This window comes from Triticum aestivum, chromosome 5A, assembly GCF_018294505.1.
Source record: "Triticum aestivum cultivar Chinese Spring chromosome 5A, IWGSC CS RefSeq v2.1, whole genome shotgun sequence".
Lineage (NCBI taxonomy): Eukaryota > Viridiplantae > Streptophyta > Magnoliopsida > Poales > Poaceae > Triticum > Triticum aestivum.
Window position 1 is genome coordinate 620,821,664 of NC_057806.1, and position 13,479 is coordinate 620,835,142.

Genomic DNA, 13,479 nt, shown 5'->3' on the forward strand with positions numbered 1-13,479 from the left:
CTCACGGGCGACCCAGCGCGGAGGCCCGCAACAAGACAACAAGGAGCGGGGCGTGGGTGCGCAAAAACATATGGGCACAGTTCGATGCCTCCACTGGTATGAGCAATATTTTTTTGAAATGAATTCTCATTTCTGTATTGACCATCAGGATTAATTCTGATTTGATCTTAGTCCTTAGACATTACTTTGTGTCAACTCTCTGGATTATCCTTTGCAATTAAATTTTAATTCATACTGTGCAGTTTACCGTGTACTAATGTGCCAATGTAATTTCAATTAGGTGTGCCTCTATTTGATGTTCTATTCAAGATCCATGTACAATTGTGTTATTCAAGATACAATGGCACTCGATGATGCTTGCTAACAAGGTCTGCAATGCAATATGCACTGGACTGTTGCTTGCCAGATGACTGGAAGACGGCTACTTCATCCTCTCTTTTTCCTTCAGTTGAAGCAAGATAAATAAGATTCATGCATTGTAACGAAAGCTGCAGATTTAGCTAAGCTCAACTGATGGTGTAATATCTCTTCCTATGAGCAGCAGTAATGGTATCTTCTGTAGGAGTAATAAGGCGTTGCTGCATAAATATACTTGACTTTCAAATGAGCGTGTCAAGAGGTTTAATTAGTGTCGATCCCTACTCTAATTATAGCAGGATATCTCGTTCATGTACTATTTGAAACTTACCAATCAGATGTATAGAATAACAGAATTTTGCTAGATAAGCTAACATTACAAGGGGAAGTGAACATTAAACATTTCATATAGTGATTGGGAATATCTGATATGTCATCATTGTGTGTTTCCTGTTGTAGATAAATTTGCTTGCAAGGCTCTTGATGATATATCCATTTTCATCAAATTCTTAAGGGTATGGTCAATTGGAGAAGACATTACTATGACTACAAAGATCTGTTTTTCAGGTGATGAATTGTAACCTTATATTCTTTATTACTTGGAATTGAAAATCACTAAAACCAAACCATAATTACTTTGAAGAGAATATTTTATTGTTTTCTGTCATGCTCTTGTTCAGCGTAGGATGCATATCAATTATCACTATCATGGTATATTATTGCCATTGAGGAATCTTCCCATGTAGCAAATTTACCTCGAAAGTACAAAACTTTGGCAGATCACCATCAGGTGCAGACAGGTACGTACATTTATACAGAATTTATGATAATTCAAGGCACTTCACGCCCAGGAAAGCAACATTCAGGCAAGTCTCCATCACTACAACTACATCCACCAAGTTAAAGAAAAGGTTTCCAAGTCACCTCAATAGCAAACTCAAAGGAAAATAATGGATTCACACAGCTTTAAAGTAGGCATTTCTGAAAATAAAATCAAAATTGAATTAGAACACAACTTACAAAATTAAGGCGATTGGGAGATATGACAAAATTCCTGAAATCTCATAACATTTGTATCTGAATGGCAACAGAAAAAAGAAAAAAATCTGAATAACAGTAATTAAAAGGATAGAACACATAGTCAAAATTAGAAGGATTGAACAACATTAGCTTTAAATAGAATTAGCTCGTTGAGGCTGCAAGAACAACATACAAAGCTAGCATGGCTCAAGGGATGGATCATTGAAAATGCAAAGACCTTGTATCACACATTAGTTTAACATGAGAAGAAGTACACATGCAGAGAGTCATGAGGGACATGAGAATAACTATAGACAGAATCCAGTTTCTGAACTTTGAACTAAAATGCTACATTGCAATATATGAAATGAAAGGGGAATTCCATCCATAGCCTTCAAAATTTAGAATTTGGAGCACAGTATATCAAATCAAACAGAAAAAACTCGAAGAAATTTACCGATGAGGTATACGATGAAGGCGTGGCAGGGCCACTCTGTAGCGTTGTTCGAGGCATCGAGCAGCAACAGCCGTTAGCCACAAGAGAGGCCGACGGACGGGTGCCGCGCGCCATAGGAGATGCCAAAGGGCGGGGCCGGCGGCGGGCGGCGTGCACCATAGGAGATGGAGGAGGGCAGAGCTGGAGGCTGGCGTCGTAGGAGAGGCGCACGGGCAGGCCAATCCGATGGCGAGCAGCACGAAGTGAGGTTCTGCCGGCGACACAGGAGATGGTGGAAGGGCGGGTCCGGCGGCAGGTGCCGTGCGCCATAGGAGAGGCGGACGGGCAAGACGACGTCGAGCGGGGTGAAGGAAGGTTGCGCGGGCGGCGGGCGGCGTACAACCACAGAGGGGAGCGATCCGAAGGCAAAGGGAGCACGGCGGTGGGGAGGGAGGCAGGGGCGCAGCCCGGGCAGGTGAGGTGAACGTGATGAATGGGGGCTCAGATGCGTTTAGCGGCTTGTTGTGTGGCGGCTTGTTTGCCTGAGGTAGATCGTGGGAGGGGGGCTGCAGGACGTGGGCAGGGTAGTCTGCCCTGGCAGAACATTTAATCCAGATCGTTGATTTGTGTGGTAGATGCTTGATGTAATATAGAACGTTGGATGTAAATTAGTGGGATCGATCAAACGTCTCTGGTACTTCTGTGTACATTTTGTGGTGTGGTTTTAGGGGAATTCATGTTTGCTCTTTTAATAGTAGTATAGATATAGATGGTTTTCTGTTTTTCCATTTTTTCATCGTTTTTCTTCATTTTTTTCACATTTCTTACAGGTTTTTTCGTTTCTTCGTGGTTTTCTCAGGCTTTTGTATTTTCCCTGTTTTTTGTGTTTTTTTCTTTTTCCTTTGGTTTTGTTGTTTCTTTCTCGTTTTCATCATTTTTCTTTTTTCACTGTTTTTCTACACATTTTTGGTATTTTTCTAATACATTTTTCAAATATATTTTTCTATACACATTTAACGTTTTTTAAATGCTTGATTAACATTTTTCAAATACAAGATTAACAGCTTTTTAATTCATTTTCAATATTTTCTCTATGCATATTTAATATTTTCAAATGCTTGATTAAAATTCTTTTAAATAAAAGTTTAGGAATACACGGTAAACATTTTTTATATACAAATTTAAGATATTTAAAATGCTTGTTAAACTTTTTGAAATAGAACTTTAACTTTTTTTAATAGGTCAACATTTTTTCTGTACACATTGAACATTTTTCAAATGCATGATTAAAACTTTTAAAATACTACTATTTTAACATTTTTTAAAGTGCTGGAGTAAAAAAATTAAAATTCTTCCCACACAATTTATATTTTTTGTATACTTTTCTGTATACATGAGAAAATTTTATTTATACACATTTAACATTTTTCAAATGCTTTGTTAACATTTTTGTCAAAAATGAAATGTGTTTTTTGTAATATATTTATTTGGAAGTATAAACAAAAGTAAAAAGGAAAAAAACATGAAAAAACGAGGTTGTGGCCTTTGTGTGCACTTGGGCCGGCCCATCTGGCGTTCCCCAATACTTCCCTACGTCTTGCTATAAGCAAGACATATTGGCGCCCGGGAGTAAGCCGTAGCACAAATGCGGCTGCGCATTTAGATCACATCGGGAGAAGAAGAGGCGGATGCAGAAATCCCACCAACTGACATCATTGGTAGCTCCCTCTGGTTTCCCTTGTATATGGAGATCTATTTGGCTTTTCGCGCGGAAGAAATCATAGGTAAAAACTTAGAGTCATGCTTTGGTTGTCATATATTCAATTTATGTGTCCTTTTGGCGGTAACATATCAACGATGAGATGACATCGTACGGAATGGAAGTCATATGGTTCAAACCTCAACTTAATGTGAATGCCATAACTAATTTGATTGACTACACGGAGGCATCTGGAGCTTTTGTCCCACTGCCCGACAGCTCTGATCTTGTGGATTGGCGTTCCGCACGCCGACCTATCTTTAGGGGGGGGGAGGGGGGGGGTGATGACGATGAGAGTGGTGCCAAGCATGATCTTGAGCATTAGTCTCTTGGTTTGTTCTTTTGTACTCCCGTCTTCTCTTTCTCAAAGTATGTCGATGAAGCAACAATTCCTACTACCTTGCGAGGGGTATGATACACACTTGACAAGGTACCATTGCAAAAATGAGAATTGAATAAAAAAAGTATGCCTTTTTGTAGTGTTCACAAGATATGGGTCTATAATCCCTAGAAATTTTGAATCGAATTTGGAATACAAGTGGAGAAAAAACTAAGATACGAATAGTATCATTTTCGCTTTATCCTTTCTGGCGTTATTCATGTTGGATTTGTCTTTTTTTTTTTCTTTCTCTATATACGTTTGCTTTGAATTGGGAATGCTTATTTGGAATTGGGATTTGAATTTTGGCAAGGCCCGTAGCTGCCAACGTTGATGCTTTCGCGAACGCCACTATTGGCAAGGATAAAAACCTACCAAATCCTTTTTTTTTTGCCGGGTGAAAAACCTACCTAATCCAATCCTCGTCCTAAAATAAAACTATGGAAAATCAACTCGGCCTACCCAATTTGTGCAGTTGTTGGGTGCCAATTTCTGGCAAAGCACTCCCCAATCCATCCAATTCCACCCGTAGGCCCTGGAGCTCCCGCGCGCACGTTTTTTTTTGGGGGGGGGGGGGGGGGGGGGGGGGTAAAACGAGAAAAAACAGCACCTCACCTCACCCTTGTGTTTCTTCCTCTTCCCCTGGCTCGCGGCGGCGCACTCCGGACGGCGCGCCACCTCGAAGCGATTCTTCTCCCGGAGTCCTCCTCCTATTCCTCGGTTCCCCCCCCAGACCGGCGAGGAGCGGAGATTCTTCCGGACCTGCCTGCATTCGTTTGCTCTGCTGGTGACGAACCCTAGCCCCCTTGGATTCTTCCCAGACTTCTTCTTCCTGTTATCTGCTCTGCTTTAACCAATCTATTTCGATTATTACCTGGTCTCTCGCGGATTCGCCTGCTTCCGCGCAGTACTTGTAGAACCATACAAGTTTATTTTACAGCAGGTCTGGGTTTAACTAAACCCCCATTCCCCAACGTTAAGGCTGCCCCTGTATCTGTATCTGAGCATGCCTGCAACCGCAGTTTAATAATAAGCTAAATAAATGGCCAATTGGTTATCAGTTTTAGCTGCGAACATCGCGTAAACCATATGTCTGCCAGAACGAGTTTCGACCAAGCAAATGATGGGAAGCTTAGTGTGTAATTTGTGTTTTGAAAGTCTCTCTTGTACAACATGCTTCCTTGCAGGCCCTTGGCCTTAATTAAGCCTATAACTAGCAAATTCTCCGGAGGACATCATGCTGCGCGTAGGAGCAAACTTGGCATCTTTTGTTGGCTGTTTGGAACAGATTTTGTAACGCGAAAAGTTGTCTGTTTGATTAAGGGGCGTGTCTAAATAAACCGTGATAAGTCACGACATCTCCTTTTCGTTTGGAAGGAATGCGCGCCTTCGTTACTGTCACTTTGTTATACTGACCAGACTGATGGCAGTGTTTTGTACTAAGTGCCGAATTTTACATGTGCAGATCCATTGTCGTCGTCAGCAAATTCAGAAGAGTAGCACAGATCAAGGATAACAGTGCACGTTCTGGTTTGCACCTACCAGGGCAATATACTGCAGGTTGTGTAGTGAAGTGAAGGTCAGGATGCGGTTTGCGGTGACAAAAGTGTGCGCTAGTGGAGCAAAGGCTCGCGCGGGGTTGCTCCAGATTGGAAGCAGCGGTGTTGAGACGCCAGCGCTGCTTTTGTCCACACGCAAGGGGCTGCCGGCGTTTATGTCTCCTGACCTGCTTTCCTCCCTCCCCCTTCCAGACTCCCTCCTCCTCAATGTCTGCCCAACCCACTTGTAAGCCCCCCACCCCCCTTTGTTTCTTTTCTGTGCTGGCCATGTATTCTGTTTGACAAAATACCATCAAAGAGCTAAAACCTCTCTCCTGGGATAGGATGGCTCCCTTTCTTCTGAGTATACTTGACTAAATGAGTTTCTTTTTGGTTTCACCAGTATAGAGGTTCCTCCATCAAAAACCATATCTAATATTGGTGGTTTGCATCGTATGCTGGGTCTGCCTGATCATATCCTCGTAGCCGCGGCTGGTGAGTCTACCGAGTGTTTACCATCAAGTGACGCCACCAATAAATTTGGTGCATCTTTTGAAACACCTGCGGGTCGTAAACTGGTCGGTGGATGTAATCGTTTCTTCAACTTTCAAGAATACATATTTTGATACGTGCATCTGAATTCATTTTCCTAAAACATTTTAGGTCAAACCATCAGACTATATGGAGTTGATTTCCTGCTTGCAACCTAATTTGTGGGCAAGCTTGGCAGATGAGGTTCCAGCCTGGGTTAATGAGAAACGGAACAAAACATCTGTTGAGCGAACACTACGCTGGCTTGACGCATGTATTGCTTTGGATGCGGTATGATGTTAAGGTTTTTCCACCTGAACTTTTTTTTTCTCCAGAATTTTGCTTATACATTCTTTTGCTATATTGGAAGATTTGCAAATTCCTTTTGAATTCTTTAGAGCACAGTTAAAAATAAATGGATGCCTAACTGACACTTACAAATAATTTTTCAAGCTCAGTAAGCCCATGAGACACTTGACTGCACTACTAGTTGCCTCTGTTGCAAGATTCATAACAGGAAAAATGCGAAATTAGATGCAATTTTCTCTTGTAATACCGTGTTAGGACCCATGTGTTGCTTTTTTCTATATATGGATGGAAATATTTCTTTTGGTCTTATACAGCTTTTATTTATTTTATTTTATGTTCCTCATGATTTCAGGCTTCTGGGAGAAACTCTTTAGGTGTAGTTGTTGGGGGGTCTAGTATAGAACAACGAAAACTGTGTGCCACTGAAGTATCGAAGAGGAATGTATCAGGTATAGTTCTATTTATCAACTCCTACTGCTAACCTTTAGTAGTTTATTGCTTATTTACGCATTCCCTTAGATGAGGATGAAGCCTAACCTTTTGCTCAAAAATTTTACATTATTAATTCGGAAAACGGTTTGATGCCTATTTACTTTAAAAAGCCCAACGCATGCTGCTTCTACTGATCTTTGTGGCAACATTGGATACAGGCTTTTGGATTGGAGGGTTTGGCCTTGGAGAGAGTGTGGAAGAACGTTGCAGTTTACTCAATGCAGTAACAGTGAGAATCATGTTCTTTATCTTCTATAAATATTACTGCAAAGATGATAATATAATGCCCTTATGTAATTTGTGCAAAGTTGCTGCCCGCTTACCTCTCCTGCATTTGCTAATTTCTCAAGTGTAAAATTAATTCCACTTGTTAAAAAACATGTTTCAAACGAAAACCTGCAAAACTGAAGACGAGCATATTCAAATAACTAATAATGCATTTGAAATCTGTCAGCATAAGTTGCTTGGCTGACTTCTAGTCTAATAATGTTTGTTTCATGCTAAATATTCTTTGATTGACCCTGCTGAAGTAAGTCAGACAACCTGTTGATGTTGCATGTTAGAGCATCAGGCTATTTTATGAGTTCCGATTTCTTTTAAGGTAGCGTTGAATTTATACTATACATGTGGGGACAGTTACATCAACCTGTATTTTGTTATAATGCTATAGCACCATGAAAACTTCAAGCAAGAATTTGGTCTAGGCTTGGGCTGACCAAGCTGTTATAGCCTTTGGTTGTGGTTACAAACTGAAGCTGTTTTTCATACTCCCAGAAGTATTCTTTAAATTTGTTGAGAAGTGTACTGTCTTGTGTTCATGCTGTTTTAGCCATTTTGTTTCTGTTTCAGGATTGTTTGCCATTGGGGAAACCTCGTATTGTCTCTAGGCTTGGGCTTCCAGGTGCCTGTGATGCATCCTTTCTTTCCTTTCTTCAGTCGGCTTATGATACATCTTTGATGTGTTTAATTATTTAAGTTAATTCCTATGGCTCTCATCGAGAGATCATTAGTTGTTTTGTTGTCTTCTCTGCTCATCTGGGTCATGTCTGAAAGTTTTGCTTTATTTTTGGTCTCACCCATAGTGAGTTAGTACATTTGTCTTATTATCATGACATCATCACAATTCATAATCTAGAGACTAGAGCTGGTGAAGTTACACTAATGTATATAATCTTATCTTATAACGTTAGTTGTATTATGCACAGCATGTTAGTAAGTAATGGTTGTTTTTAGAATTTTAGTATATTGACTCATGTTTGTTTTCCAATATGTTAAGCTTCTCCTAGCCCTTTCTGAGTTTTGTTTGTATTGGAACATTATTGTTGCATTGTTTCGTCTGTAACAAGTTTGACAGTTTCAGTACTTTGTATGTCTTCCAGAGGAGGTCTTGGAGGGTGTAGTCGATGGCTGTACCTGCTTCACGTGCCAGAATCACACCCGTGCTTACCTCAATCATCTGATCAATGTCCACGAGATGCTGGCTCAGATTCTACTGGAGATGTAAGCCAAGTCGAAACCCAGTCATGCATTTCCGCAGAGCAACAAGACTTATCGAGTGAATGACATCTGCTTTTACCAATTTTTTGCAGACATAACACGCATCACTATCTCCGGTTCTTCCGGTCGATACGGGAGGCGATCAAGGCCGGAGAGTTCGACATCTTCTGGAAGCAGTTTGTTGAGAACAGGCGCTCCCAGATTGCTGCTGCTGCGATGTAGATCTTGTCCATGCAAGATTTGTCCAGTTGTGATAAGAAGAACTCTCCACGTGTGGCGTTATCGGGAGGTTTTTTGAAGGTGGGGACTTTGGACAATGTGTTAGAACCTGAAGACAGTTTGTCGTCCGGTTGGCTTGTCAGAGGAACCTGACAGGGTTAAGTGGACACTCACCAGTTCCGGGGTTTTAACAGTTGTTAGTTCACTGTATGCATACTCGATCAGTCTCAGGATTAAGCATTTGTGATAACTGCATTTACTTTTAAAGGTTAAGGTTTTCTGTTGGCTCGTGGTTAGGTTTTCTGTTGGTTTTCCTAATGATAATTTGAAAAGGATGGGCTTGGGCTGGAAAGGGGATGATCTCTGAGTTTTGTGGGGGAGAGCATGAGGCTCTAGAGTCTAGAGCATTTGTTCTTTGCCTTTCTATTGGCAAAATATGTGTGGATTGTAACAAGTGTGTCGGTGGAAAGGGCATGGGGGGCGCTAGAGCCTAGGGCATATTTGTTCTTCACCTCTCCTTCGGCGTAACACGTGTTTCGCCGGGGGATCTACTCTATGCCTGCAAATCTTGTTGGCCTTGTTGCCTTTTCTGGTAGAGACAGAGAATTTAGTTATGGTGGGTAGGCGCTGTGGCTACTTTTGGAGCTTTATGGAAAACTAGGAATAGATCCTGTTTCCAGGATAGAAGACCTTTTCTTAGGGACTGCAATAGCCAGCGACCGGATGGCATTTGCAAACGGCGCGGATGGTTGCTCTTGTACCTGGCCTGATATGGTGGCGTGAGTGGGCGTGGGTACTTTTGCTTTGAGCCAAAGTTCGCACCACCAAATATTCGGCTGGCCTAAACTCTGGATAAGGTTCTGCTTTTCTGTCATTCGGCCAATGTCTGCAGGAAAAATAAATGAGAGAGCAAGGTTGGCATGGCCAAAATTTTGCCAACCATCTAAACAAGAAAATTTTGGCTATAAACCAAACGTAACCCTCCTTCCCATACAAAATGGAACTTTTAAATTGTCAAGGTCGGTTTTTGACACAAACCAAACATACCCTCCTTCCAATTTTGCTGCCGACTCCTTTTATCAAAAAAATTATACTCCCTCTGATTCATATATTTGTAGATACGGATGTACCTAGACACATTTTAGATACTCCCTTCGTTCCGAATTACTTGTCACGGGTATTGATGTATCTAGATGTATTTTAGTTCTAGATATATCCATTTCTGCGACAAGTAGTTTGAAACGGAGGGAGTACATCTGTATCTAGGCAAATCTGAAACAAGTGATATGGATCGGAGGGAGTATCATTTTTTTTCCAGAATGTGCATAGTATTCTTTTAGAACCTTCTTTTTTTTGCACAATGGAGTGGGCACACCCATGTGCAAAAGGTCACTACATCCCCATGTTCCCAGCACATATAAGCATGTGCACCTTTGTTCTCTTCTTCCAAGTAACCAGCAGCACAGCACAGCATCATCTCTATGTCTTCCGACTCTGATGAATATCATCTTTTGTATTGGGAACTTTACAGAAGCAATACCCTCAAGTCTCAACCCTGAACTACAACACCACCCGACCGAGAGGAGCGTCAAACGTACTGTATCGACTCCAGCAGGACAAAGCTCCACCCCACACCGAAGAACACGCACCCACGACGGATCTGAGACTCATAAAAACAGCAGAAAACCCCCACCCACCCCTCTACTACATCTACGAAGCAGCTATGGCGGCGTGCACCGATGAAACTGGTACGCAACGAATGCTGGGCGCCCCTTAATTTTCACAGAAATGTACATGAGCCTTCCTTCTTGGGTTCATTGGATGACGCACACGCACGTCGAGATGCCTTCGTCGTCCATTGAGTCTCCGGATTCGCTGAAATCATCATAGGAGAGAAACACACTGTGAGTTTAAAAAGCAGTCAAGTAAGTCAACAATCAGCCAGCAATGAGAACAAGCATAATATCTCTACAAGGTAAAGTCGCTCAAGAATTCATTTCCGTACACGCCAAGGCCCGTCGATCGCGATAAAGGAGCACAAAAGGAGGTTTGCTTTGTTGTTTTATTGCTTGCTTCAAGATAAGACCGGTGAAATAGGAACATGCCACTCAATTGTGAATCATCATGATATAGTTCCATGAAGCATTTTTTATTAGAATTAAACTGTAACAAAAGTTGTCACTTGGCAAAAAGGTGATAGCGAAATAACGAGGCAATGAGGAATTTTCTTGTTGCTAAGTAGTAGTAGTAGTAGTAGTAGTGATGACCAGTGATTTTACAGTTTGGTTGGTAAACCACTGTTGACAAGGAGTCTGTGAGACTAGGACAATGCTGCACTACAAGTTTCTGTGGAGAGCTGCTGTCATTTCAATCCTCTTTAAACGGAAAAAGACTACTGAAATCATGTGGCTCGAAAAATCAATATCATGAATATGGTCGAGTAGATATAGCCCCAGAACTACTTTTTGATCAGAAAACTGTAGGGGAGAGACTCCGACAATATAATTATATTAAAAAGGAGGATAATCTAGTGGTAGATTAGCTCCAAAATTATTGACCATACAAGTTACGCTATTATACACAGGTGGAAAGCATGCCCTGAGGCCACTTTGCCAAAGTTTAGATGGTGGAATTTAGAATCTAGAAGGTTACTGATGCCAACACAATCTACATAACTAGCTGACAACATTTCAGAAGTCATAGCTAAATTTTCGGAATAAACAAGACTCGTTTAAATACCAAGTCCAACACATGTATAAAGTTGATCCTGTCATCTACTCCCCACCAAAACCAAGCATATAGAAATGCAGTGCATCAGAAGGATGTCTCTCGGGCTGCCGGGGCAGTAAGACCTATCTATCTATACGTGCCCGAAGTAAATATTATGACCGAGTCGTTCCAAGTTGTAGTACAATACTGGGTGACCGACCTGTACCCTCCCCGTATCAAGAAGCAGATTTCTAGGAAGAACAAAACAATGCAATGTGAGACATCATTGTAGATAGATTAAGGAAAGCATCTGGCACCGGGGAATGGTTTCATTCGCGCATGTCAACGCTCGCACAACGCGCAATATGATTAAATATCCCGGGAGGATCGGGTCTTTGGTGCACACCTTGGGTTACTAAAATCGGAGCATGCAAAACATTCGCCTAGTTAATTGCATACACGTCACAAGACAATAATTCATCCTGGTGAATGGGCAACAGCAGCAAGACAAGCCAATTCAGTTGGAAAAGTTCATGGAGGAAGATGGTGGTGTGGGTGCGGTGTGTATACCTTGGCTCGAACTCCTTGACCTCGGTGAGATCCTTCCCCAGCAAATCAAGCCACTTCACATTGCCCTTGGGGGCGCACACGCCGTCGTCGCCGCAGTTGGCCTTCTTGAGGTTGCTCTTGGGTAGTGGCACCGCCGCCGTCTTCTCGCCGTCCTCGTGCTCCTTGTGGTCCTTGCCGTCTTCATCCTTGTCGGCCGCCGCCGCCGCCGGCGCGACGACCTCAATCTTCTGGACCTGGGGCGGCTTGTCCTCGACCGGGCAGGGCGGCGCGGAGACGGCGTCGGCGGCTGGTGGTGCATCTTTGGATTTGGGGAGGCAGGGGATGTAGCAGAGGGGGGAGGCGCAGTAGGTCTCACAGTGCGAGAGCCTCATCAAAGTCGGGGAATTGGGGCAGCACACCGGGAGCGCGGCCGAATCGGAACCCCGGGCTCCAGGAGCGCGCCACGCCGATCAAATCTGAGCCCCGGCGCAGATCGAGCCGCCGCCGCCGCCGGAACGGAGCCACCCGCCCGCCGCCGCGGACCCCGCAAGCAGCAATCTTTGGCCGGACCCGGAGCCGGAGCAGCGGCGCCCAGCGGCACGCGGCAGGACCGGACCGGATCAAGAACCGCCGCGCGGCGCGAGGAGAAGAGGAGGAGGGAGGCGAATCTGCGGGGCGAGGAGGAGCAAGGGAGCGGCAGGAGCGGAGCGGAGCAGGAGCAGATTGAATCTTGCACTAAAAGGGTTGCTCCCCGGGAGCGGGGACCAGCCAGAGAGAGGAGGGAGGGAGGGCGCGAGGTGGGTCTCTCTCGGAGAAGCCCCAAGGAAAGGAAAGGAAAGGAAGGGAGAAGATGAGGAATCCAGCCAGCCGATAAAGATGGTGGCAGCGGCAGCCTCTTCCTCTCTTCTTCTACTTCTACTTATTCTTGCTACCCCACAGGCACAGCACAGGGACGGGGGGATCAAATCAAATGCATCCAACTTGCGAGGCAGCAAGCGCATGAGAGGGAGATAATTGCGGCATCTACGTGGATAAAAGAAGGGAATTCGTCACGGCGGCGAGTGTGCGTGAATCGGCTGGAGCCAATGATAGATTACCGGACTGGTGTGTGGAGACGGGGGATTTATGGTGGCGCCTGCCTTTTCTCTCCGGGAGAGGGATAATCTATGGCCACCACACTGGAGTCGCTGTCCCAGGAAGACGGGTTCTCTTCTCGCCGGGTTTTATTTTAGAGTATTTTCTTTATGATGACAGCCACGCAGTTGTCATTTCGTTTTCAACTGTGTATTCGATGATTACTAGCAAATATGCCCATGCGTTGTAACGGGGGACAAAAAAATTATGGCTAACCAAATAAGTATGACTCAGTATCTTGATATATGAGCGTACTCTATTTAACATAGTGGTTCACCAATGTTTCTATTTCTTTCTCACCCTAGCTGATGATGGTCGCGATGTCCACGTGATCACAATGCATTCGACGTGGTAAATCCCAAGGCTATGAGTTTGCCAGTGCATGCCACACTTATCATTATGTTGCGCAAGGGAATGTTTAAAACTTTAAAAACAAATCTCATTGACCACGAACTACTCCCAACGCCATGACATATAAAGAGTTTGGAAAAACTAATCAAATCCTAGACATAAAATACTTTGGTATCAGTGAACAGTTTTTGGAATCAAC

General features: G+C 43.4%; 2 protein-coding genes across 2 annotated transcripts; one reads left to right on the forward strand and one right to left on the reverse strand.

Annotated features, from left to right (window-relative positions):
• Positions 1-4,555: 4,555 nt before the first annotated feature.
• Positions 4,556-8,825, forward strand: LOC123108014 (queuine tRNA-ribosyltransferase accessory subunit 2). The gene is made up of 9 exons (XM_044529885.1): positions 4,556-4,738; positions 5,417-5,736; positions 5,893-6,067; positions 6,153-6,311; positions 6,682-6,778; positions 6,980-7,050; positions 7,671-7,722; positions 8,201-8,321; positions 8,411-8,825. Exons 2-9 carry the CDS (start codon positions 5,537-5,539, stop codon positions 8,538-8,540), a joined length of 1,005 nt encoding a protein of 334 aa, XP_044385820.1. The 5' UTR covers positions 4,556-4,738; positions 5,417-5,536; the 3' UTR covers positions 8,541-8,825.
• Positions 8,826-10,017: 1,192 nt separating this feature from the next.
• LOC123105384 (uncharacterized) lies at positions 10,018-12,911 on the reverse strand. The gene is made up of 2 exons (XM_044527440.1): positions 11,817-12,911; positions 10,018-10,412 (listed from the first exon to the last, which is right to left on the reverse strand). Exons 1-2 carry the CDS (start codon positions 12,185-12,187, stop codon positions 10,352-10,354), a joined length of 432 nt encoding a protein of 143 aa, XP_044383375.1. The 5' UTR covers positions 12,188-12,911; the 3' UTR covers positions 10,018-10,351.
• Positions 12,912-13,479: the final 568 nt, after the last annotated feature.